This window comes from Mobula birostris, chromosome 27 (genome assembly GCF_030028105.1).
Source record: "Mobula birostris isolate sMobBir1 chromosome 27, sMobBir1.hap1, whole genome shotgun sequence".
Lineage (NCBI taxonomy): Eukaryota > Metazoa > Chordata > Chondrichthyes > Myliobatiformes > Myliobatidae > Mobula > Mobula birostris.
The window spans coordinates 37,916,168-37,941,937 of NC_092396.1; the positions used below are offsets into that span (position 1 = coordinate 37,916,168).

Here is a 25,770-nt window from a genome sequence, read left to right on the forward strand (position 1 = left end):
TTGAAGACTTTAAATTCCACAGCATGAGTCAAGTAGCAAATGGAACAAACAACCTTTAAAATCAAGGCCTTTATTTCCAGGTTACATGTTAAAGCACTTTTGGGTACTTCCCGTAATAGTCAGTGCAGCAAGGTATCACCCAAATCCCCACTCATCAAAATACAGGCTAAGTAGCATCTGTAGAGGAAAAAGAGCAAGTCAATACTTTGAGTCAAGATGTGACCTTGCTATATGGTACTGACCCGCAATGTTGACATGCATTTTTATCTCCACAGATGCTGCTTAACCAACTAGGTTCTTCCAGCATTTTCTTTTTTGTTCCAAATTCAAGCATCAGCAGTCTCTTCTGTTCCTTTGGAATTGGATTAGTATTGGTGTACTATTGTCATATGTACTAAGATATTATGTTAACCTTGTTTTGCATATTGTTCATACAGATCAAATCATTACACAGTACATTGATGTAGAATAAAGTAAAACAATAACAATGCAGAATGATGTGTGAAAGTTACAGAGAAAATGTAGTGAAGAGAAACATCAAACAAAAACCACAACAGGTAACAGGAAAATGATATACAAATGGACAAAGATATGATAACAATGGCTAAGACACACTTAGATATCAATTAATTTGGGACAGAAATTATGGGTCATAGGGCCTGTTCCCATATTAAAAATCTGTTATCATACTCACCCCACTTTATTTGTGTCAGACTTGTTGAACACCATCCTGAGATCTCTGATGTCCTGGGGTGTTAATTCCTGCTGGATTCTGCTGGGTAACCTTCCACAAACCATTTCTTGACTCTCCTCTTTCCACTCTTGAAGAAAAGCCAGCAACTGCAGAAGGAATTTCAGAGGTTAGGAATCCCTAATACCTTGGGCTTCATGATATAACCTACTCAGGCCCTGGACTAGGCTGGGACTCAGAGTCTGGGCTAGGACTCGGAGCACGGACCTCGGAGCCAGGACTCGGAGCATGGACAAGGTGCAGATCTTTCAATGACAAGGTGCAGATCTTTCAATGACACAATATTAATCAAACTAAGTTTAAGAGAGCTAAAATGACACAATATTAATCAAACTGAGTTTAAGAGAGCTAAAATTGCCTATTTAATTCAGTGAACAAAGAGGCTGGTTTTTTCAATCTCCTCACGTACTAGCTGGCAGAGAGCTGGTTCCAGTTCAAGCAGCACCCTCTGCTGACAGACCACACTGCCTACAGGAGCAGCCAAGTTTGTTGACTTTGGTTGCCAATAGTAACTAAGTTTTAAAGTGTTTCCTCCAAGCATCACAAGTTGCCCTGAGTAGGCTCCTTATGGTTTTATGTGAAACTGAGAAATGCCTTCAAAGAAAAGAAAGATTGTGAAGAAAGAGAAGAAATCAGTTACTAGAAAAGAGCCTCAGGGTACTTCAGGAAGTTACAGATGTCCTCTTGACTCCATTAACTCAGCCGATGTGCCTTGTCCTGTTCCTCTGTGGGAGAAGGTAAGGTTGTTCATGATCCTCATTGTGTTAGGGTCACAGAGAAACAGAATAGAAACAAAATAGAAACAGGTCCTTTGGCCCAACTTCTTCATGCTGACCAAGATACCCAGCTATGCTTGTCACATTTGCCCCAGTTTTGGCCCAAATCTCTCTGGCATATCCTCTCGGTGTATCTGCCCAATTATGTTTTAAATGTTGTTATCGTACTTCTCTCAACCACTTCTTCTGGCAGCTCATTTCATCTCTCACCACCTTCTGCATGAAGGTGATGTCGTTAAGGTCCCATTTAAGTTCTCCCCTCTTGTCTTAAAACTATCCCTGCACTCTAGTTTTTTTGTCTCCCTTTCCCTGATAAAAAGACTGTATGCATTGACCCTATCTCTGCCCCTCAGGTTCACAGAGCTGACTTAATCACTGTCATTTCCCTAACCAGTCTATTGCTGTCCTGAAGAAAGTCTCAGTTTGAAACGTCGACTTTTTTTTTTTCATTTCTGTGGATGCTGCCTGACCTGCTGAGTTCCTCCAGCATTTTGTGTGTGTTGTTTTGAATTTCCAGAATCTTGTGTGTTTACTGATGCTTTCCATCTTATTTGTTGAAAGTGTTGCACCAATACCGAAAAGTAATCATTAAGCAAAGGGGAACGTCTTCCTTCTGTTGTCCACCTCTTTTGTTTCCTCGGTGACTTCTGCCAAAATGGTGGAATTGCCGAGGCACATTCCTGGATTCTGTACCTAAAACAGGAAAAAGACAGTGAAGTGGGGGGGGGGGTGAAATGTGGAGCCTCAAAAATAAAAACAGAAAATGCTGTAAACACTCAGTAGGTCAGGCTGTATCTGTGGAGTGAAATAAACAGTTGACGTTTGAAACCTAGACTGCCTGACCTGCTGAGTTCCACCAGCATGTTGTGGGTGTAGCAGGAAGCAAAAGGAACTTGATAAGCTACAGACTTCTCATATCACCTTGTCAGCACTGGCAAAGGGCCCCTGATTGAAATATTAACTCTGTTTCTCTTCCCACAGCAGCTGTCTAAGCGGTTGAGTATTTCCAGCATTTTCTGCTTTTATTCTAGAAATGCAACATCTACTGTTTCATTTTTCATTTTCACACTGGATAGGAGTTGGATGGTACAGTATCCGGAAGATACTGTGCAGGCTTCCTCCCACATCCCAAATGCATGTGAATTAGTAGGGTAATTGGTCACTATAAATTGCCTCTGTTGTGTAGGTTGGTGTTAAATATCTGGGGGGAGTTGATAGGAGTGTGTGAACAACACATCATAGGGAAAATTAATGGGGGATTATAAAAGGATATGAAAATCTCCCCTTAACCCGATTACTAAGTTTCCTCAACAGGTTACTAAGTATGCTGAATGGAACTGTATGAAGTTCGCTCTGAGATTCATTTGGATGTTGCCTTGCATGGAGCATTTCAATGACGAGAAATTGGATAAGGCTGAACAAGAGAAAATCTGCAGATGCTGAAAATCTGAGAAACACACACACACAAAATGCAGGAGGATCTGAGCAGGCCAGGCAGCATCTATGGAAAAAAATACAGTCGGCATTTCGGGATGAGATCCTTCAGCAGGACTGGAGAGAAAATGCTGAGGAGTAGATTTGAAAGGTGGGGGAGGGGAAAGAGAAACACAAGGTGATAGGTAAAGCCAAGAGTGGGAGGGATGAAGTAAAGAGCTGGGAAGTAAATAGGTGAAAGAGGCAGAAGGCCATGATAGAAAGAAAGGGGGGTAGGGGCACCAGAGTGCCACACTTCTCCTACACAGGTGATCGTCCCACACTTTTCCTGACACTGGTGACTGTCCCACATATTTCCTACGCTACATTGACAACTGCATTGGTGCTGCTTCCTGCACGCATGTTGAATTCGTCAACTTCATCCACTTTGCTTCCAACTTCCACTGTCATGGTCCGGATTGGGTTCCCTCTAAACTTCCTTTGTTTGCGTCACGGTCGGGATCGTTGACTCCTTGTTTCCCTTTAATTCCTTGTTTTCCCATGTCCCTCGGGCTTGGTGATTAAAGGCAATTTACTCTCGACTGAACTGACAGTTTATAAGTCTCCAGCTTTCAGCCATTCGGCTCGAGAGCGTTAACGAAGTCTCCGAAGGTAGTGCGAGCCAATGTCATCTGGCCGGAGCCAACTAAGTTTCTTGTTGGAGCAAGCCTAGTCTCCTCCCGAAGCAAGTGCCAGCAAGCTGCCTTCCCTTGTCAGAGCAGGTCAGTCAAAGTTAACCCGTCGGGATGAGTCAAGAGCTCGCCGCTGCTCGGAGCGTACTTGTGCCCAGTTATAGTACTGTCCATCGTTGTGTGGTCTCCGTATCCATGTCCTGTGTCTGAAAGGGGTCCCGGCCCTGTACCCTGGAAGGGTCCTGACCCTGTGACAAGAAGAGTCCCGACTCCGTCCTGTGTCTAAGGAGGATTCCCGGCTCAGTGTTCTATGTCCTGTGTTTGAGTTCCAAGTCCAAGCTCTGAGGTTTCAAGTATTAAGTCCTGGCTCCGAGGTCCGTGCTCCGAGTCCTGGGCTCCGAGGTCCGTGCTCCGAGTCCTAGCCCAGACTCTGAGTCCCAGCCTAGTCCAGGGCCTGAGTCCTTGTCCTTTACGCTTATTCCCGCTTCCACTTTGCTCTGCTTATAATGAGTAATAAACTCAATTTATTTAACCCTACGAAATGTGTTTGTGTCCTGCATTTGGGTCCACCCTTGCTCTGCACTTGTAACATCCACACCGCCTTCAAATTTACCTGGTCCATTTCCGACACCTTCCTTCCTGTTCTCGATCTCACTGTCTATCTCCGGAGACAGCTTATCCACTGATGTCTATTATAAACCCATGGACTCTCACAGCTACCTGGACTATATCTCTTCCCATCCGATTACTTCTGAAAACGCCACCCCCTTCTCTCAATTCCTCTATCTCCGACACATCTGCTCTTAGGATGAGGCTTTTTATTCTAGAAAGAAGGAAATGTCTTCCCTTTTCAAACAAAAGGGCCTTCCCTTTCTCCAACTTCAACGGTGCCCTCAACTACATCTCTTCCTTTTCACACACGTCTGTTCTTACCCCATCCTACCAAGGATAAGGTGAGTTTGTTTTTCTTGGAGTGGAGGAGGATGAGGAGTTATCGAACTGAGGCCTACTGTAGCTGGTGTCAATGGTGATTAGCTTGTCCCCATAACAGAGAATTCTGAAAGCAGAGGATGTAGATTTAGGCTAAGGGGTATGAGATTTAGAGGAGGTCTGAGGAGGAACTTATTCACCCAGACAGCAGTTGACACCTGGAACTAATGGTGTGATGCTGGAGACAGGTATTCTTATAAAATCGAGATGTGCACTTGAAACTCCAAAGCATAGAAGGCTATGGATGCAGTACAGGTAAATGGGTACTTACTGGATGAAAAGACCCCTGTTACATAATTTTGACTTCATGACCATATGATGTTAGCAATTGTTCCACCTCTGCTGGTTGCGAGAAGGAGCAGTCTGAAGCCAGGCCTTTGGACTGAGACAATCTAGTCATTGTCCACTTGCTGTCTCTCCTACTGTAGATAGCAATCCAACCTGAAAGCCAGCAGTGTATTCTACACCTCAACAGTTTGCTGCTTCATAGTTTCTTTCCTCATGTCCTCCTTGGGTTCCAAGGAGAACTAGGCCTATTATATCAAACTCTTCAGACCATTGACTCTGGCCATGGTCTGAAAATACTTACTGGGGTAGATGCAGGGATGTTGTGTCCCATGGTTGTGACGTACCCCAGAACAAGAACAAGTAATTGGTTTATTATTGTCACAGATACCAATATACAGTGAAAAATATTTGTCTGCCATCTAGATATACCATTCTGTAGAAGTACATTGACATAGGCAAAAGGAAATTAGTAACAGAGTGCAGAATATAGTAATATAGTTACAAAGAAAATGTAGTGCAGACAGACAAATAAAGTCCATGATGAGATTGGTTAAGATATCAAGAGTTCATCTTTATCAAATAAGGGTCAAGGGTCTTTTAACAGTGGGATAGATGCTGTCCCTGAACCTGGTGGTATGTGCTTTTAGGCATTTGTATCTTCTCAATTGTGACACGTGGCCAAGTGGTTAAGGTGTTGGTCTAGTGATCTGAAGGTTGCTCATTCGAGCCTTGGCTGAGGCAGCGTGTTGTGTCCTTGAGCAAGGCACTTAACCACACACTGCTCTGCGATGACACCGGTGCCAGGCTGTATTGGCCCTAGTGCCCTTCCCTTGGACAATACCGGTGACGTGGAGAGGGGAGACTTGCAGCATGGGCAACTGCCGGTCTTCCATACAACCTTGCCCAGGCCTCAGTCAACATTGAAAATCGATGGACAGCCGTCAATGGGAGGGGAACAAGAGAGGATGACTGAGAGGAGAGGGGGGTCCCTGATTATATTGGCTGCTTTCCTGAGCCAGCAGAGAATGCAGACAGAATCAATGGGGGGGGGGGGGGAGACCGGTTTGTGCGATGTACCAGGATGTGCCCACACCTCTTTGCAATGTCATTGCTCCAGGGGCTATAAGGAATTTTTGGATTTCTCTGCCCAAGAGGGCTGTGGAAGCTCAGTCACACAGTATTTTCAGTCAGTAGGTTTTTGGATATTAAGGGAAACAAGAGAAATGAGATTACAGCTAGAGAACGGCTGTGAAGTAACAGATCAGTCAGGTATTAAAGGCAGATCAGGTACAAAGGGGCTGAATGGCCCATTCTATTCATTCTAGCCCAATAAATAAGTTAAAATGAATACTGAGTATCAAAAGCATTGTGTGTTTGATTAGCTAAGACTTTACTGACTATCAAAGTCACGTTGTAGTTTTTATTGTGGGTGGGGATTATTCTGCCTCCTCACTCCTCCACCTCCAGACTCTCACCCCCTGATGAAATCCTATTATGTCACAGACAACTCACATGCTGGGAGTCTCATTGCAAAGCTGAAAATGCAAAGTAAATTTATTATTGAAGTACATATATGTCACCATGTATAACCCGGAGGTTCATTTTCTTTTGGGTGATCACAGTAAATACAAAGAAACACAACAGAATCAATGAAGAACTGCAAACACAAAGACTGACAAACAACCATTGTGCAAATGACAATAAATTGTGCAAAAAAAGAAAAAAAAAGACAAAATAATATTATAAAATACGCACAATAAATATTGAGAACATAAGTTGCAGGGTCCTTGAAAGTGACTTTACGGGTTGTGGAATCAGCGCAGTATTGGAGTGAGTGAAATAATATACTCTGGTTCAAGACCCTAATGGTTGAGGGGTAATAACTGTTCCTAGGCCTGGTAGTGTGGAATCTGATAGTCCTGTATCTCCTTCCTGATTGCAGCAATGAGAAAAAAGCATGGCCTGGATTGTGGATGCTGCTTTCCTGCGACAGCTTACCTTGTAGATGTGCTCGATGGGGAGAGGATTTTACCTGTGATGGTTAAGTGATCAATACGGCTTTCCTTTGCTGAGGGATCCACATCAGGTGTCTTACGACTTTCAGGCAGCTTGGTAGAGTAGAGACACTGTCTAAATAGTCGGAGGCTTTTTTCCAAGGGCTGAAATGGCAAGCATGAGAGGGCACAGTTTTAAGGTGCTTGGAAGTAGGTACAGAAGAGATGTCAGGGGTAAGTTTTCTTACGCAGAGAGTGGTGAGTGTGGAATGGGCTGCCGGCAACGGTGGTGGAGGCGGATACAATAGGGTCTTTTAAGAGACTTCTGGATAGGTACGTGGAGCATAAAAAAACAGAGGGCTATGGGTAACCTTAGGTAATTTTTAAGGTAAGGACATGTTTGGCACAGCTGTAGGCTTTCAATCTTTCTATGTTTTGAAATACAAGTTTCTGAACAGGTAGGTTATATCATGAAGCCCAAGGTATTAGGGATTCCTAACCTCTGAAATTCCTTCTGCAGCTGCTGGCTTTTCTTCAAGAGTGGAAAGAGGAGAGTCAAGAAATGGTTTGTGGAAGGTTACCTAGCAGAATCCAGCAGGAATTAACACCCCAGGACATCAGAGATCTCAGGATGGTGTTCAACAAGTCTGACACAAATAAAGTGGGGTGAGTATGATAACAGATTTTTAATATAGGAACAGGCCCTACGACCCATGATTTCTGTCCCAAATTAATTGATATCTAAGTGCGTCTTAGCCATTGTTATCATATCTTTGTCCATTTTTATATCATTTTCACATTTCCAGGCACCTAAAGCTCTTTGTGTAAACAGCTAGCTCAATTCAAGGGGTGCCACAGTGGCATAGCAGTTAAGGTGACACTATTTACAGCTCGAGGCATTCTGGAGTTCAGAGTTCAATTCCGTGAACTGTGTGGGGTTTTTATGGATGCTCTGGTTTCCTCCCTCAGTCCAAAGATGTAACGGTTAGAAAAGTAGAAACATAGAAAACCTACAGCACAATACAGGCCCTTTGGCCCACAATGCTGTCCGGAACATTTCCTTACTTTAGAAATTACCTAAGGTTACTCATAGCCCTCTATTTTTCTAAGCTCTATGTACCTATCCAAGAGTTTCTTAAAAGACCCTGTCGTATCCTTCTCCACCACTGTCACCGGCAGCCCATTCCACGCACTCACCACTCTCTGCGTAAAAAAACTTACCCCTGACTGTGCCCTCTCGTGCTAGCCATTTCAGCCCTGGGAAAAAGCCTCTGACTATCCACACGATCAATGCCTCTCATCATCTTGTACACCTCTATCAGGTCACCTCTCATCCTCTGCTGCTCCAAGGAGAAAAGGCTGAGTTCACTCAACCTATTCTCATAAGGCATGCTCTCCAATCCAGGCAACATCCTTGTAAGTCTCCTCTGCACCCTTTTTATGGTTTCCACATTCTTCCTATAGTGAGGTGACCAGAATTGAGCACAGTACTCCAAGTGGGGTCTGACCAGGGTCCTATATAGCTGCAACATTACCTCTCATGTCCTAAACTCAATCCCATGATTGATGAAGGCCAATGCACCGTATGCCTTCTTAACCACAGCGTCAACCTGCGTTGCAGCTTTGAGTGTCCTATGGACTCGGACCCCAAGATCCCTCTGATCCTCCACACTGCCAAGAGTCTTGCCATTAATGCTATATTCTGCCATCATATTTGACCTACCAAAATGAACCACCTCACACTTTTCTGGGTTGAAATCCATCTGCCATTTCTCAGCCCAGTTTTGCATCCTATCAATGTCCCGCTGTAATCTCTGACAGCCCTCCACAGGATCCACAACACCCCCAACCTTTGTATCATCAGCAAATTTGCTAACCCACCCCTCCATCTCTTCATCCAGGTCGTTTATAAAAATCACAAAGAGTAGGGATCCCAGAACAGATCCCAGAGGCACACCACTGATCACTGACCTCCATGCAGAATATGACCCGTCTACAACCACTCTTTGCTTTTTGTGGGCAAGCCAGTTCTGGATCCACAAAGCAATGTCCCCTTGGATCCCATGCCTTCTTTCTTTCTCACTAAGCCTTGCATGGGGTACCTTATCAAATACCTTACTGAAATCCATATACACTACATTTACTGCTCTACCTTCATCAACGTGTTTAGTCACATCCTCAAAAAATTCAATCGGGCTCGTAAGGCACGACCTCCCTTTAAAAAATCCATGTTGACCATTCATAATCATATTATGCCTCTCCAAATGTTCATAAATCCTGCCTCTCAAGATCTTTTTCATCAACTTATCAACCACTGAAGTAAGACACACATTTCCTGGGCTATGTCTACTCCCTTTCTTGAATAAGGGAACAACATCTGCAACCCTCCAATCCTCCAGAACCTCTCCCGTCCTCATTGATGATGCAATGATCATCGCCAGAGGCTCAGAAATCTCCTCCCTTGCCTCCCACATCTTGCCTGAGGTTCATCTCATCCGGTCCCAGAGACTTATCCAACTTGATGCTTTCCAAAAGCTCCAGCACATCCTCTTTCCTAATGTCTATATGCTCAAACTTTTTAATCCACTGTAAGTCATCTCTACAATCGCCAAGGTTCTTTCCGTAGTGAATACTGAAACAAAGTATTCATTAAGTACCTCTGCTATCTCCTCTGGTTCCATACACACTTTTCCACTGTCACACATAATTGGTCCTATTCTCTCACATCTTATCAGTTAGTTGGTTAATTGGTCACTGTGAATTGTCCTGTGATTCGGCTGGTGTTAAATTGCCGGGTTGCTGGGCGGTGAGGTTTTTTGGGCCGCAAGGGCCTGTTCCGTGCCGTATCTCTAAATAGATTAATTAAATGTAAATAAAAGATGATTTTATTTTCACGTACACAAGTATGGTGAGGTACAGATACAATGAAAAACATCACAACAGCATCACAGGCATGTAGGTATAGATAACACGCAGAATATAAATTATACATAAATCACTGTTTAATTTTCACTGTGTCACATTAAATCTATTATCTGGTGAAAATGACCAAAAGACCATAAGAATTAGGCTATTCAGCCCAGTGAGACTGCTCTGATATCCCATCATGACTGATTTATTATCTTTCTCAACGCGAATCTCCTGCCTTCTCCCTGTAACCTTTAATGCCTTTACTATCAACCTCTGCTTTAAGTATACCCAATGACGAGACCTCCACAGCCATCAGTAACAATGCATTCCACAGATTCACCACCCTCTAGCTGAAGTAATTCCTCCTCATCTCTGTTCTAAAGGGATGTCCTAAGCTATGCCCTCTGGTCTGAGACTCCTCGACTACAGGAAACATCCTTTCAACATTCACTCAACCTAGGCCTTTTAATATTTGACAGGTTTCAATGAGATCTTCCTCATCCTTCTAAACTCCAGTGAGTACAGGCTCAGGGCCATCAAATACTCCTCATATGTTAACCCTTTCATTTCTGGAATAATTCTCTTGAACCTCCTCTGAACCCTCTGCAATGCCAACACATCCTTCTTTAAATAAGGGACCCAAAAGAGCTCACAATGCTCAAAGTGTGTTCTGACCAATGCCTTATAAAGCTGCAACATTACATTCTCGCTTTTATATTCTAATCCTCTTGAAATTAATGCTAACATTGCGTTTACCTTCCTCACCATTGACTCAACCTGCAAGTTAACCTTTCATCATTATCATCAGGTGCCATGCCCAGTTTGAGCTTTGACTGCCATGGCCCACACACTCCTGTTTCAGGTCAAGTGGATCAATTCAATGGTGTTCATTTCCAATTCTCTGGCTGCTGTCTCCATCATCATTTGTCTTTGTCTTCCTCTTGCTTTCTTCCCTTCAATCTTTCCCATAATTACCATGCATTCTAACTCCTCTTTCCTAATCACATGTCCAATGAAGTTTCTTTGCCTTTTCATGATCTCATACATTATTTCTCTTTTTGTGTTTGCTCTGTTCATGACATCCTCGTTAGATATTCGTTTCATCCATGATATTCTTTGCATCCTCTTCAAAAACCACATCTCTACTGCTACAATTTGATTCCTCATGTTACTAGATGTTGTCCAACATTCTGAGCCATATAACATAACTGGATAAACATAACATTTCAGTACTCTGAGGCAGGTTGTCATACCTAGTTTAGTACTGGTCAGTATACTCTTCATTCTCATAAAGCTGTCTTTTGTCATCCCTATTCTTCTTTTGATGTCCATGTCGCACCTGCCATCTGATGTCACCCAGCTTCCTAAGTAGCAAAAGTTCTTTACTTGTTTTATGTCTTTCCCATTTATTCTCAGCCTGCAGATAGGATTCTCCTTCTTTTTGGTTATCACCATACATTCTGTCTTTTTGCAATTGATAGATAGACCCATTTTTGCACTTTTTTCAACAGTTATGTCAATTAAGTTTTGTCGTTCTTCCTCCATACTTGCAATTAACAAAGTGTCATCCGCATATCTGAAATTATTGATGTTTTCACCGCCAACTTTGATTCCCAAGATGTCTCTTATTTTTTGTAATATTGTTTCACTGTACACATTAAATAAATCAGGGGAGAAAACACACCCTTGTCTAACGCCTCTCTTGATTTTCGTAAACTGACTCATTTCTCCATTTATTCTTACAGTGGCAGTTTGTTCCCAGTACAGATTTCTGATTAGGCGGATGTCTTTCGAATCTAGATCTGGAGTTTTCTGTAATATTGCAAATAACTTATTGTGCTTCACTTTATCAAATGCTTTTGTGTAGCCAGTAAAACAAACAAATCTTTTTGCACTTGAATAGCTCGTTCTGATAGTATCCTTAACATCAATATTGCGTTTCTTGTACCTTTGTCTTTCACAAAACCACATTGTTCTTTACCTATTCAGCTTGTATCTTACTTTTAGCTCTTGTCATCAAAATTCTTAGAAGTATCTAGGTGATATGACTCATTAAACTTATGGTCCTATGTGATTCACATTCTATTGCTCCAGGTTTCTTAGGAAGAGTGATAAATACTGATTTTTTCATCTCTTCTGGTATTATTCCAGTCTCATAAATGTCATTGATTAAATCAGTAAATTTTTCAATTCCATAATCTTCAAGGGCAATAATTTGTTCTATTACTAATTCATCAGGACCTGTCGCCTTTCCTTTCTTCATCTTATTCATTGCATTACGGACTTCAGATTTTAAAATACTTGGATCTTCAATGTTTTTCTTAATTTCTGTTTTTTTGCCTTGATCATCTTCAAACAATTCCTGAATATACTCAGTCCATCTGTTCATAATCTCATCTTTTTCCATGATAATGGTACCGTCCTTTGCTTTCAAACATCCACCTGAAGAACAGAGGAGCTTTTTACCAGTGATATTCTTGATTTGTTGATGTAACCTTTTTGGATCAGTAATAGGGATTCTTTCTATTTGTTCACATTCTTGGTTTAACCATTCCTCTTTGGCTTTTTCACATAAGCTTTTAAATTTTATCTAAGGACTTATATTCAATAGGATTTGCTTTCTTCCGTCTTCTTTCTTCCATTAGATTTTTGATTTCATCTGTCATCCATTTATTCTTTGTGCTTTTTCCTTTTTTAGGAATCACTGACTTAGTTGATTCTACCAAGGCGTCCTTTAGAGAATTAAATTTCATTTCTGCATGATTGCTGTCATCTTCAACAGATTCTATTTCTAGACTTTGAAATCTATTCCTTACTTCAATTGTAAATTTTTGTCTTAAGTTTTCTTCTTTAACTAATTGCAAGTAGTCAAGGGATTTTTCACGTTTTTGTTTCTTTAGTTTTTAAGCTTTACTTTTACATGACATACTACTGGGTTATGGTCACAATTACAGTCTGCACCTGGATATGTTTTGCATTGAGTCACTGGGTTTCTAAATCTTTGGTTCATAGTAATAAAGTCATTTTGATTTCTAGTGTTATCACCTGGACTTTTCCAGGTCCACAAGCGTCTTCGATGGTTTTTAAAGTAGGTATTCATAATGACCTGATTATTCATCTTGCACCATTCTACCCATTTCTCACCTCTTTCATTTCTTTCCCCTAGTCCAAATTTTCCTATGGTATTTCCATCAGCACCTTGTCCTACTTTAGCACTTAGATCTCCCATGACAGTAACAATATCTTGAGATTTGCATCCATTCTTTGCTTGTTCAAGCTCTTCATAGAATTTATCTATATCTTCATTTGTTCCATCTGTTGTTGGTGCATATACCTGTATAATTGCAAAATCAAATGGTTGTCCTCTGAATCTAACAAGGAGCACTCTTTCTGATATTGCCCAATGTCCTAAAACACTTTGTTACCATGTTTTCATCCATAAGAATTCCTACTTCATTTGTATGGGACGTTCCAAAAGTTAACCTTTAATGTTATATATATATGAACTCAGCAGGGGCCAATAAAAAGAGGTGAGGTGTAAGCAGAGCAGCTATTGTTTGAGTGGTCAGGCTTTGGCTCAATAGGCTTCGGCAATAACAGGCTTAGTGCACTGAAACTAATTAAGTTTCTCGTAAATTTTTTTTCTTTTAGTACATAACTTATGCGCTGTGATTGACTCCAGAGTTAATGGTATGCTCCTTGTGTGAGATATGGGAACTTTGGGAGACATCCTGTCTCCCCAGTAACTACGTATATTTGCACAAAGAGACCACACTCAGTAGCTGCAGCTGCAGCTCAGTGACCTTCGGCTCGTACAGGAGACTGAGGAAGTGATGGCTGGGAGCCACAGGGAGGGAGTCACCCCCAGGGTGCAGGAAGCAGGTACCTGGGTGACTGTTAGGAGAGGGAAAGGGAATAGGCAGTGAGTGCAGAGTACCTCTCTGGCAGTTCCCCTCAATAATAAGTATACCAATATGGATATTTTTGGGGGGCCACCCACCAGGGGTAGTCATTGTGACCTGGTCGCTGGCACAGAGTCTGTTGTTGTGGCTCAGCAAGGAAGGGGCGGGGGGAGAAGAGCAGTTTAGTAGTGATAGATAATTAGAGGAACAGACAGCAGATTCTGAGGATATGAAAGAGACATGCAGATAATATGTTGCCTCTTAGGTGCCAGGGTCAGGGATGTCTCCGATCAGGTCCCCATCATTTAAATGGAGGGTGAACAGTGGAAAGTCATGGTAGATGTTGATACTAATTACATAGCTACAAAAAGGGATGTGGTCCTGATGAGAGAATATAAGGAGTTAGGTAGAAAGCTGAAAAGCAGGACCTTAAGGGTAGTAATCTTTGAATTACTGCCTGTGCCATGTGCCAGTGAAGGTGAGAATAGGATGATTTGGCAGATGAATGTGAGGCTGAAGAACTGGTGCAGGGGGCAGGGTTTCAGGTTTCTGGATCACTGGAATCTCTTCTGGGGAAGGGGTGACCTGTACAAAAAGGATGGGTTACACCTGAGCCCGAAGGAGACTGAAATCCCTACAGGCAGGTTTGCTAGAGCTGTTAGTGAGGGCTTAATCTAATTTGGCAGGGGGAAGGGAACCAGAGTGATAGGGCTGAGAATGGGGCAGTTGGTATACAACTGTGTGTACTGAGACTATGAGGGGTCAGACAGATGACAGGGCCAAATTGTAGTCAGTAGGATGAGTTAAAAGGTAACAGGGGGCTAATATCAAAAAGAGTAATGAACACGGGACTAAAGGTGTTATATTTAAATGTACACAGTATGCAGAATAAGGTAGGTGATCTTGCAGCACAGTTAGAAATTGGCAGATATGACGCTGTGGCCATCACTGAGTTTTGACTGAAAGAAGGACAGGTGGGAGCTTAACATCCAAGGATACAAATTGTATCAAAAGGATAGACAGGTAGACAGAGGGGGTGTGTGGCTCTGTTGGTAAAAATTGAAATCAAATCCTTAGAACGAGGTGATATACTGTGGTATCAGAAGAAGTAGAATCCTTGTGGGTAGAGTTAAGAAGCTGGAAGTGTAAAAAGTCCCTGATAGGAGTAATACACAAGCCTCTGCACAGTAGCCAGGATGTGAGCTGCAAACTAAAGTTGGAAATAGAAAAGATATATCAAAAGGGAGATTTGCGATGGTCATGGGGAATTTCAATACACAGGTAGACTGGGAAAATTAGGTTGGTGTTGGACCCCAAGGGAAGAAATTTATAGAATGCCTAAGAGATGGCTTTTTTTTTAGATTATGAGGACACTCAGTCCCCGTTCATTGTCATTTAGAAATGCATGCATTAAGAAATGATACAATGCTCCTCCAGAGTGATATCACAAAAAAAAGGATAAACCAAAGACTAACACTGACAAGACCACATAATTATAACATATAGTTACAGCAGTGCAAAGCAATACCATAATTTGATAAAGAGCAGACGATGGGCACGGTAAAAAAAAGTCTCAAAGTTCCGATCAACTCCTGATAGTCCCCGATAGCAGGCGGCAGAAGGGAGAAACTCTCTCTGCCATAAACCTCCAGGCACCGACAACTGCCAATGCATTGGAAGCACCGGACCACAGCCGACTCTGAGTCCGTCCGAAAGCTTCGAGCCTCCGACCAGCCTCTCGACCCCGCCCTGGTCGCTGAGCAACAAGCAAAGCCGAGAACTCGGGGCCTTCTCCTCCGGAGATTCTGGATGACACAGTAGCAGCGGCAGCGAAGAAGGCATTTCAGAAGTTTCTCCAGATGTTCCTCTGTGCTCTCACGTCTGTCTTCATCAAATCAGGATTGTGCATGGCACCCAACTTTTTAGAGCAGTTTGTCGTTAAGCTCACAAGGGAGGTGGAAATTCTGGATTTAGTGTTATGTAATGATACAGATTTGGTGAGGGAGCTTAAGGTAAAGGAACCCTTTGAAGACAGTGATCATATTATGATAGAATTTGGGAGAAGATGGTTGGGCGATGCAGTGCGCGCAGCTCTCCAGTGAAATGATATTGTATTTGTTTAGTAGGGGCCATGCACAATTCTGATTTGATGGAGACAGACGTGAGAAGCACAGAGGAACATCCGGAGAAAACTTCTGAAATGCTCGGTTCGCTGCCGCTGCTACTGTGTGATTGAGAATCTCCGGAGGGAAGGCCCCAAAATTCCTAGCTTTGCCTGCTGCTGGCAACTAAGGCTGGGGTTGAAGCATTCTGCAGAGATGATGCTCGGTACTCGGTGTCGGAGGGCTGATTGGAGGCTCGAAGTTTTCGGACGACTCAGAGTCGGACTGTGGTCGGGCATGGCAGGGAGAGTTTTCTTCCTTCTCCTGTTTGCGTGAGATGTGGGACTTCCGAGAGATTTCGAACTTTTTTACTGTGATCATAGCCTGTTCTTCATCAAGTTATGGTATTGTTGCACTGTTGTAACTATGTTATAATTATACGATTTTTGTTAGTTTTTCTGTCTTGGTCTGTCGTGTGTTTCTGTGATATTACACTGGAGGAATATTGTATCATTTCTTAATGCATACATCACTAAATGACAATAAAAGAGGACTGCGCGTCCTCAGAATCTAATCTAAATTCACCCTGCAGTTTGAGAAGGAGAAGTTAAAAAATGATGTAGCAGTATTACAATGAAGTAAAGGAAACTACGGGAGCATGAAAGAGGAGCTGGCTAAAGTTGTTTAGAAGGGAACACTAACAGAACAACAATGCTGGAATTTATGGGAGAAATTTGGAAGCTGCAGGAAAAATACATCCCAAAGATGAAGAAGTATTTTAAAGGGAGGATGAGGCAACAGTAGCTGACAAGGGAAGTCAAAGATAGCATAAAAGCAAAAGAGAGGGCATATCACATAACAAAAATTAAAGGGAAGGTAAAGGATTGAGAAGCTTTTAAAAAATCAATGGAAGGCAACTAAAAAGACATAAACAGAGAAAAGATGAAATATGAAGGTATGCTAGACAAAGTATAAAAAAAGGATACAAGAAGTTTTTCAGTTATTTATGGAGTAAAGGAGAGACAAGAGTGGATATTGGATCACTGTAAGTTGACACATGTAATGACATATGTAGTAATGTGGGACAAAGAAATGGTGGAAGACCTTAATAAGAATTTTATTTCAGTCTTCACTGTGGAAGACACTAGCAGAATATCAGAAAAGGAAGGTGTCAGGGGCAAAAGTGAGTACAATTGCAATTAGTAAGAAGCAGCTTCTTGGGAAGTGGAAAATTCTGAAGGTCATTAGATCAGCTTGACCAGATGGACTACACCCCAGGGTTCTGAAAGAGATTGTAAAGGTATTAGTAATGATCTCTCAAGAATCACCAGACTCTGGAACGGTTCTAGAGGTTTTCAAAATTGAAAATTCCACTCCACTTTTTAAGAAGGGAGGGAACCAGAAGGAAGGAAATTATAGGCCAGTTAGCCTGGCTTCAGTGGTTGGAAAGATCTTGGAGTCTTTTATTAGGATGAGATTTTGGAGTACTTGGAGGAACATGACAAAATAGGCCAACGTCAGAATGATTTCCTTATGGGCAAATCTTGCCTGACCGATGTGTTTGAATTCCTTGAGGAAGTAACAGGCAAGATAGACAGAAGAGCGTCAGTGGGAGTTGTTTATTTAGATTTTCAGAAGACCTTTGACAAGGTGCCATACATGAAGCTGCCTATCATGATAAGACCCCGTGGTGTTACCAGAAAGATACTTGCATGGATGCAAGATTGGCTGACTGGCAGGAGGCAAAGAGTGGGAATAAAGTGGTCCTTTTCCGGTTGGTTGCCGGTGAGTGGTGGTGTTCTGCAGGGGTTAGTGTTGGGATTGCTTCTTTTCAAGTTATATGTCAGTGATTTAGATGAAGGTATTAATGGCTTTGTGAATGATGTGAAAGATTGATGGAAGGTTGGGTAGTGTTGTGGAAGCAATGTGTCTGCAGAAGGACTTAGACAGATTGGGAGAATGGGAAAAGAAGTGGCAGCTGGAATATAGTGTAGGGAAGTGCTTGTCATGCACTTTGGTAGAAGGAATAAAGGCCTAGACTATTTTCTAAATGGCAAGAAAATTCAAAAATCTGAGGTGCAAGGAGACTTGGCAGTCCTTGTGCAGGGTTCCCTAATGGTTAACTTACAGTTTGAGAGAGTAATAAGGAAGGCAAATGCAATGTTAGCACTTATTTTGAGAGCACTAGAATACAAAAACAAGGATGTAATGCTGAGGCTTTATAAGGCATTGGTCAGACTGCACTTGGAGTATTGTGAGCAGTTTTGGGCCTGTTATCTAAGAAGAGATATGCTGGTATTGGAGTAGGTCCGGAGGATGTTCACAAGAATGATCCCAGGAATGAAAATGTTAACATATGAGGAGTGATTGATAGCTGTGGGCCTGTATTCACTGGAGCTTAGAAGGATGAATGGGGATCTCATTGAAAACTAGTGATATTGAAAGATAGAGTAAACTAGATAGAGTAGATGTGGAGAATGTTTCCTACACTGGGGAATTCTAGGACCAGATGGAACAGCCTCAAAATAGAGGGACATCCTTGATGAGGTGGATCAGAGATGAAGAAACATTTCTTTAGCCTGTGGGTGGTGAATCTGTGGAATTCATTGCCACATATAGCTGTGTAGCTCTACAGGGCAACTCATTGGGAGGTAGAGGTTAATAGGCTCTTGAGGGTGTCAAAGGTTCCGAGAAGAAGGTAGGAGAACGGGGTTGAGAGGGATAATAAGTCAGCTGTGATGGAATAGGAGAGTAGTCTTGATGGGCTGAATAACCTAATTCTACTCCCATGTCTTGTATCACAGGCCTTTTTTGCCAGAATTCACAGGATGTCTGGTGAAATCAGGAATGAATATACAGTACATAGATAGATAGATAGATAGATAGATAGATAGATAGATAAACCCAAGGGAAATTGGGTTTTGTTACAGCTGCACCAACCAAGAATAGAGCGTAAATATAGCAATACAAAAAACCACAAACAAACAAACAACAATATGCAAACTATGCCAGATGGAAATAAGTCCAGGACCAGCCTACTGGCTCAGGGTCTCTGACCCTCTATGGGAGGAGCTGCAAAGTTCGATGGCCACAGGCAGGAACAACCTCCCGTGACGCCCAGTATTGTATCTTGGTGGAATATGGCCGGAGTCCAACAGCAAAAAGTTCAATATCCGGTCTACAAACACGTTCCTCGATTGTAATATGACCAGCATTGCACGATCCATTGTTAACCAGAACAGTAAGCCCCCAACTCCTTTACACTTACTGCTCTCAGTGCACTTCCAGTCAGCCCGAACGGTCTGGAAGCCATCCATGGAAACGTTTTGATCATTAGAACAAATGATGACACTGCATTGTCTTATCAGTGTAGCAGAACAGAGGGACCTATAAGTTTGGGTATGTGGTTCCCTAAAAGTGTGGTGACAGGTAAACATAGTGGTGAAGATATCTTTTGGCACACTGGCCTTCCTCAGTGAGTGTATTGATTATACAGGCTAGCAGGTCATGTATAGGTTGTACACGGCACTGGCAAGGCTCCACTGGAGTACTGTGCTCAGTTTTGGTCACTCTAGTATACAGTAGGAAAGAGTGCAGAACAAAATTTACAAAGATGTTGATATGACTTGAGGGGATGAGTTATAAGGTGAGGTTGGACAGGATAGACTCTTTTGCTTGGGGCATAGCAGACTGAGTGGTGATATCATAGGAGTGCAGATAATAATCATGAGAGGCATAAATCAGATGGATGCACTCAGTTTTTCCCCATGGTTGGAGAGTCAAGCACCAGAAGGCATAGGTTTAAGATGAGAGGGGAGAGTTTTAAGAAGGGCTTGAAGGACAGCTTTTTCTGCAAATAGTGGTATGTACTGTAAATGGAGCAAGCTGCCATAGGAATTGGTTAAGGCAGGTACAGTAACAAATTTTAAAGGATGTTTGGACAGGCACATGGGTTGAAAAGGCTTAGAACACAGTGGCAGATGGAATGAACCTGGAGGGGAATTCTAGTTGGTATGAATGGCTGGTTGGTATTTCTGTGCTGGTAACTTTGTGCTTGTATGACCGCATGCAAACAATTAGAATAATGGATCAAGGTCATCTCATTGGTTGGTTGCAGCTGAACTGATCATGGGAGTGCTGTTTGTGAAGCCTGGCAACCAGATGAATGTGATGGAGAGATAATGAGCTGCATGGACATGTAGGGCTATGGGAAATTATTTTCTGTGCTATATGACTTCATAAAAATAAAACCAAAAAGGATTGTCACAAAGTTGAACGACATCTTAGTCGAGCCAAGAATAAGAATCAATGATGAAGAGTCCCAGATCTGAAACATTGACTATTTCACTTTCTGTGGATGCTGAGTTTTCCCAACATTATCTGTTTTAATTTCCAATACTATGATGTCCATGTTACAGCCAGTGTTGGGTAGCCAGGCTGTGTACCAACATGGAATTATCCCAGGTGGACAAACAGGGAGGTAACGTTTGAGGAGTAACAGGTGAAGAAAAATTCACCAATCAGAAAATTCAACAGGATCAATCTGAAATGTTTTCCCCTGGTTATCATGCTCCTGGGTGCACAGGAGACTGCAGATGCCGGAATCAGACAGCAGCTCCTGGACGCGTCCTCTTACCTTCCACTAGACCAAGCCTCTGTGATGATCATCAGGCCACTGTGTCCTATATCATGAATTCAGATGGCTCTCAAACTGAAACATTGACTGTCCATTTCTCACCACAGATGCTACCTGACCTATTGTGTTCTTCCAGCTCCATTGTATGATACTCCTAGGTCCCAATTAATGAATCCGGTCAGTCTGCATGTGATTAAAGCAGTTAAGTGGATCAAAGAAGCTTGGGTTTGGGTTTGGTTCAGCAACACATGTATTTATTGTAATAGTGAAATTCTGGTAATCTGGCATTCTCAGGAGTTTTGTGGTGTAAAATCTCAAATTTACGAACTATCGGATGTTATTCAGATCAATGTCCCAACAAATTTCAATTCCCTTTATGGAAAAATGTTACCAGCAAAGTAAGTTTAAAGAAAAATTGGAAGCAGGGTCCCAGAGAATTGGAAAGGAGCTTGTCAAAGACTACCTAGCTAGCTGATACCAAAATCCCGAGGAAGAATATCAGAGGGACCTGGATAACTAGTTGGAATTACATTCCAATGTGAGATAAGCTATATCCCAAGCCCCAGGGAGCTCTTACTCACTGTAAACAATGTCTCTTGTAATTTAACGGATGCTTCATGTTTGATTCCAATGCACCAGAAAATACTTTTCAGTTAAATTCTAATCAGGCAAAACATTTTTGGACATTTATAAGTAAACGATTGCAAATGCCAGAAATTGGCAATAAAAGCAGAAATCCTAGGAAATATTCAATGGTCAGTCAGCATCTACAAAAAAAGAGAAGGATATAATTGATGACATTTCATCAGAATTACATATTTCCAACAATTTATTTTCAGATCAACGGCTATACATGAACTTGTGGGTGTTAATTTATTTAACAATAAAAAATGTATTTTAATCAGTCACTTTAACCTAGGTATCTTAATTCAACTGAGGTTCATGCAGCTCTACAGATCCTTGGTTTTGGTGTCAACCAGGAGGAACTGAGGAAAATGCTGAGCAATCTGGGGCATTTAAAAGAAAAGTAAGTGTAGCGATTATTGGCTATTTTTCCCTGCAACTGTTAAGCATGTTTATCTGCACTTTTTATTTTGTTGAACACCTATACTGTATGTTATTTGATATATAATCCATCCATTAAATAGTACAGTGGTACAGCTGGTAGAGCAGATATCTCACAGCTCCAGAAACCCTGCTTTAATATTGCACTCAAGTGAGGGAAGTGGGGAGGGCAGATCGAATCAGTATGGTCACATGGAGAACTGAGTGAAGTTTCCATGTTCTCCCTGTGACCTTACCTATCAGATTCCATCACCTTCAGCCCTTTGATGCTTCCACCTAGCACCTCGCAGCCTCTATTACTATCTCCACATTCTCTTCCTCAATATGTCTGCCACGGCTCCTCAGCTGCATCCATATATCATCAGCCAGCTCTTGTTCCGCCCCTTCCTTTCACCTTTCTATACTGGCTCTCCCTTTTATTTTCAGTTCCGATAAAGTGCCTTAACCTGAAACATCAGCGTCAATTGTCCATTACCCCAGTGATGCGGTCTACCTCCCAGAATTCCTCAGCTTCTGTGTTGTCCCTGTAACCATGTGGATTTCCTCCGGGTGTTCCGATTTCCTCCCACATCCAAAGGCACCTGGATTGGTAGGTTAACCGGCCACTATAAATTGCCCCCCATGTGTGGATGAGTGGTAAAATCTGAGGAGAGTTGATGCAAATGGTGGAGAACGTAAAAAATGGGAATAATGCAGATTTACAGTGAACAGATGGCTGGTGGTTGGAGTTTTTCAATGGTCTGAAGAGCCTGACTGTGTGCTATATCCTAGCTAGCTCAGTGACTCCATATTTTTTCTGAACACGCTGATGTCTGCTGGAGGTGCAATCAATGCATAGGTGATCTCACTGTGACATCATCATGGGAGGTTCCAGAAGATGATGTTAGTCAGGAACTTGTGTAAAGGATTTGACTGGGACCTTAAAAAGGCTGACACAAAAACCAGGAAACCTAACAACAAGGAGGAACCCGTTCCTACTGCCAGTCTTCTTTATATTTCCACGGTCTCTAGAAGGAACGCCAGGATCCTGAAGAAATACAGTGTTAATACCACCCACAAACCCTTAGGAAGCTCAAATCACAGCTTACGTGGTTCAGAGATGACCTAGGACTCGGGTCGGCTGGTGTAAATAGGATTCCCTGTGAATGCTGTGCAGCGTATATCAGCCAGAAGGGACACACAGTGGTAACCAGAATCAAGAAGCACAGGAGGTGTATCAGTTTGTGTTACCCAGAGAAATCGGCGGTGGCAGAACATTGCATTTGCAGTGGCCATAGGATTGACTTCAGTGGCACAAAACTACTGTGCCACACTAATGGTTTTTGGGACCGCCTGCTAAAAGAACCCATTGAAGTAAAACTAGAGGAAGAGAATTTTAACAAAGACGAAAGTCTCGCTCTATGTAAGAACTGGAATTTGATTATAAGCAAGGTGGGAGAGCAGAAACTTGATTGGATGAGAACCGACCAATCAGAAGGGACGGACTATGGGGTTATAAATACCACTGGACCAGACTACGGGGGTGTGAATACCCTGGTGAAGATGGCAGTCTTTATCATCGAAACATTGGTTATAATGGATACCTGTACCCGGCTGGAAGCCTGAGAAGAGTTTATAGGATCTTCCTGTTTCACTGCTCTATCACCTGGTGGCTTGCCCTTACTAAGAAAGTAGCACAGAGATTGGTGAGTGCAAACACATCTCAATTTGCTGTCTTTCTGTTTTCCCACAGCAATGTGAGTTTCCATGATTTCCTTCAGATTGTGATAGAATATCAGGGAGATGCCAGAGATGTCTTTGAGGAAATTAAACAGGGATTTGATCTCTTTGATTGTGGTGAGTTATCAAGACAGATTTTATCTGTAGATAATTGAATGATGTGTTCACAAAACTGATGAGAAGTGGAACTGCAGCAATGAAAATATTGCATAGGTTTTGACAAATATAATGTCATCTTTTGCTCAGATGCATTATTTGTAGTCAAGAGAATGTATCCAGAGTCACAGAACTCAGGACTGAAAGAGTCCTTTCACATACCCTCTGCGTCAGCTCTCTGAAAGAACTGTACATTTTCCATGGTCATTTTTATTCTTCCAAATACCTAGTCCTCTTACATTGCAAATATTCTGACTGTTTCTGTTTTAAAAAAGTCAAACATCCTTTTGTTCTTTAAGTGACCTTAACATTATTTCAAGGTGAAGAGTAAGAGCCAACAGGTTACGTGCGTAACTGAAGTGAATGGTCAACCTTCAAATATCCATGTTTTTGTACTCAGGCATTGGAGATTTGCTCCCCTTCTTGTCTTCCCAAGCATTCCATGAATTCTTATATAACAGCCTGTTTCTGCTCTTTAATTTATTTTCATTATTGAACACAACACAATTAAAATGTCCATGAAAAAAGTGCATGAAGTTTCTGATTTTTTACATTATACATACAATATGTTAGACTGTCCCATTCTCTAAGGACATCACAGTTGTCACAATCATTTCCAACCTTTCCCTTCATCCTCAATGACTGATCTTGGCTTAAAAAGTTAACCGTTTATTCCCTATCCATAGATGCTGTCTGACCTGCTAAGTTCCTTTTGGATTTTGTATGTAACTTGCTTGTTGACATGTGTATATTTTATGAAAAGAACAGCTAGTTGTTAATACGTTTATTATTTGCTGTAAAATAGGATAATTTGATACTTAATAGGAGTTGCAATTCACATGCCTGCATTTTAGAGTTTTCTTAATTTTCAAGCTGTAAGCTTGCATAGATGTTGCTGTGGAGCATCTTTCTGCTATGCTCAGCGTGTGTCTTAGGGAATAAGGTCACAGCTGGGGCCAGTCCCGCCCAGTACACATTACTTGATGGTCAGCATGGACTCAAAGGGCTGAATGGCCTGTGTCCTTGCTGTATCTCTCGATGGCTGTGAGATAGCATGTTCCCTGTTAACTCTGGGGAAATACCAACAAGTTGGTGATAATTTGGCAACATTTTATGAAGCTCCACACCAGATTTTGTGGTACAATTACCATTTTGTTGCTTCAAGCTTCTAGCAGTTAAACAGTTTTGTGAGTAGCAAATGTTCTGACCAATCAAATCTTTGTCCCTCATGGTTTTTCATGCTTAGTTTTGTTCCAGAGAGAAAAAATTAAAGAAAAAAACAAAAACAAAAAATATAACAAAGAAAATGCTGGAGAAACTCAGTGGGCCAAACCAAACCTGTGGGAGGAAAGGAATTTCTGATGCCTCAGGCTGAAACCCTGCATCAGGAATCTCCCTACAGATGCTGCTCAACCCACTGAGATCTTCCAACAGTTTTCCTTTTGCTCCAGATTTGAGCATATGCAATCTATGGAAAATTAAGTGGCTCTTTAATAAGATTACTTGCAGACGGTGATGGGAAGATCACTTTTGACAATCTCAAAGATGCCTGCAAGTCTGCAGGTGTTTACTTCTCAAATGAAGATCTACAGGAGATGATCGAAGAAGCGGACACTAAAGGTGATGGGACAGTGAACATGGAAGAGTTTACTGAACTCATGCTGAAAACAAATTTGTTCTGATTGATCATTTTCCCTGGGACATTTACAATATGTAACCTTCTTCATTCGAGTACAAAGTTAACCAATATCTCAGCTGTTGGTACCACAGCCATCAGTAAGAGTATATTTTAATATGAAACACCATGACAGGCCTCAATCTTTTAGATGCCATTTTAAAATATAATTTGTAATTCCTTCTTTGTGTGTCTTTTTATGGAGGAAAAACCTATAGCCTTCATCAGTATTATGGATTCAAATTCCAAGATCATTTGCCAAGTAAACTCTCAGAAATCTGTTTACTGGCAGCTGTTCTTGAAACCTCCCATAAAAGAAATGATGGCGATAAGCTTTCCTGAGGCACTTCAGCTCCACTGAAGTAACTCCATCAGTTACTGTTGACACCTCAGGTCAATTCCTGCACTTCCTCAGTTATATTGGTCTTCAATTGTTCATCTACAAATCAATGCTTTGGCTGTTGTGTGGTAACTTTTTAACATTAATGATTTATGTGACGGCTCTATCCGAGGGGAAAAAGATTTTATTAACAAGAATCTATGTTGAATTTTGTGCAGTTCCTCTCTGCAGCTCTGGGTTAACAATATTTCAAACTTCTGTTCCCTTTTAAGTAATTTTCTTGGATGAAATTATCCTTTGTTTTGGATCATGGAGTAATATCAACTGTCCTTTCCTTGCTGTGTTCAAAGCTAACTTACCT

The 25,770-nt window shown here is 41.8% G+C and overlaps 1 protein-coding gene across 3 annotated transcripts in view; it reads left to right on the forward strand.

Moving 5' to 3' along the window:
* The first annotated feature begins 1,289 nt into the window (after nucleotides 1-1,289).
* Nucleotides 1,290-25,770, forward strand: part of LOC140188542 (uncharacterized) — a 33,767-nt gene continuing 9,286 nt past the window's right edge. Inside the window, exons 1-5 of one of the 3 annotated variants that reach the window (XM_072244928.1) lie at nucleotides 1,290-1,488; nucleotides 7,425-7,570; nucleotides 21,374-21,481; nucleotides 23,252-23,355; nucleotides 24,904-25,214. In XM_072244928.1, the coding sequence (XP_072101029.1) occupies nucleotides 1,342-1,488; nucleotides 7,425-7,570; nucleotides 21,374-21,481; nucleotides 23,252-23,355; nucleotides 24,904-25,076 (678 nt within the window). In that variant the 5' untranslated portion in view covers nucleotides 1,290-1,341 and the 3' untranslated portion in view covers nucleotides 25,077-25,214. Of the gene's footprint in view, nucleotides 1,489-7,424; nucleotides 7,571-21,373; nucleotides 21,482-23,251; nucleotides 23,356-24,640; nucleotides 25,215-25,770 lie in introns of those variants that run through there. The other 2 variants (XM_072244926.1, XM_072244927.1) reach the window with 2 other exon arrangements.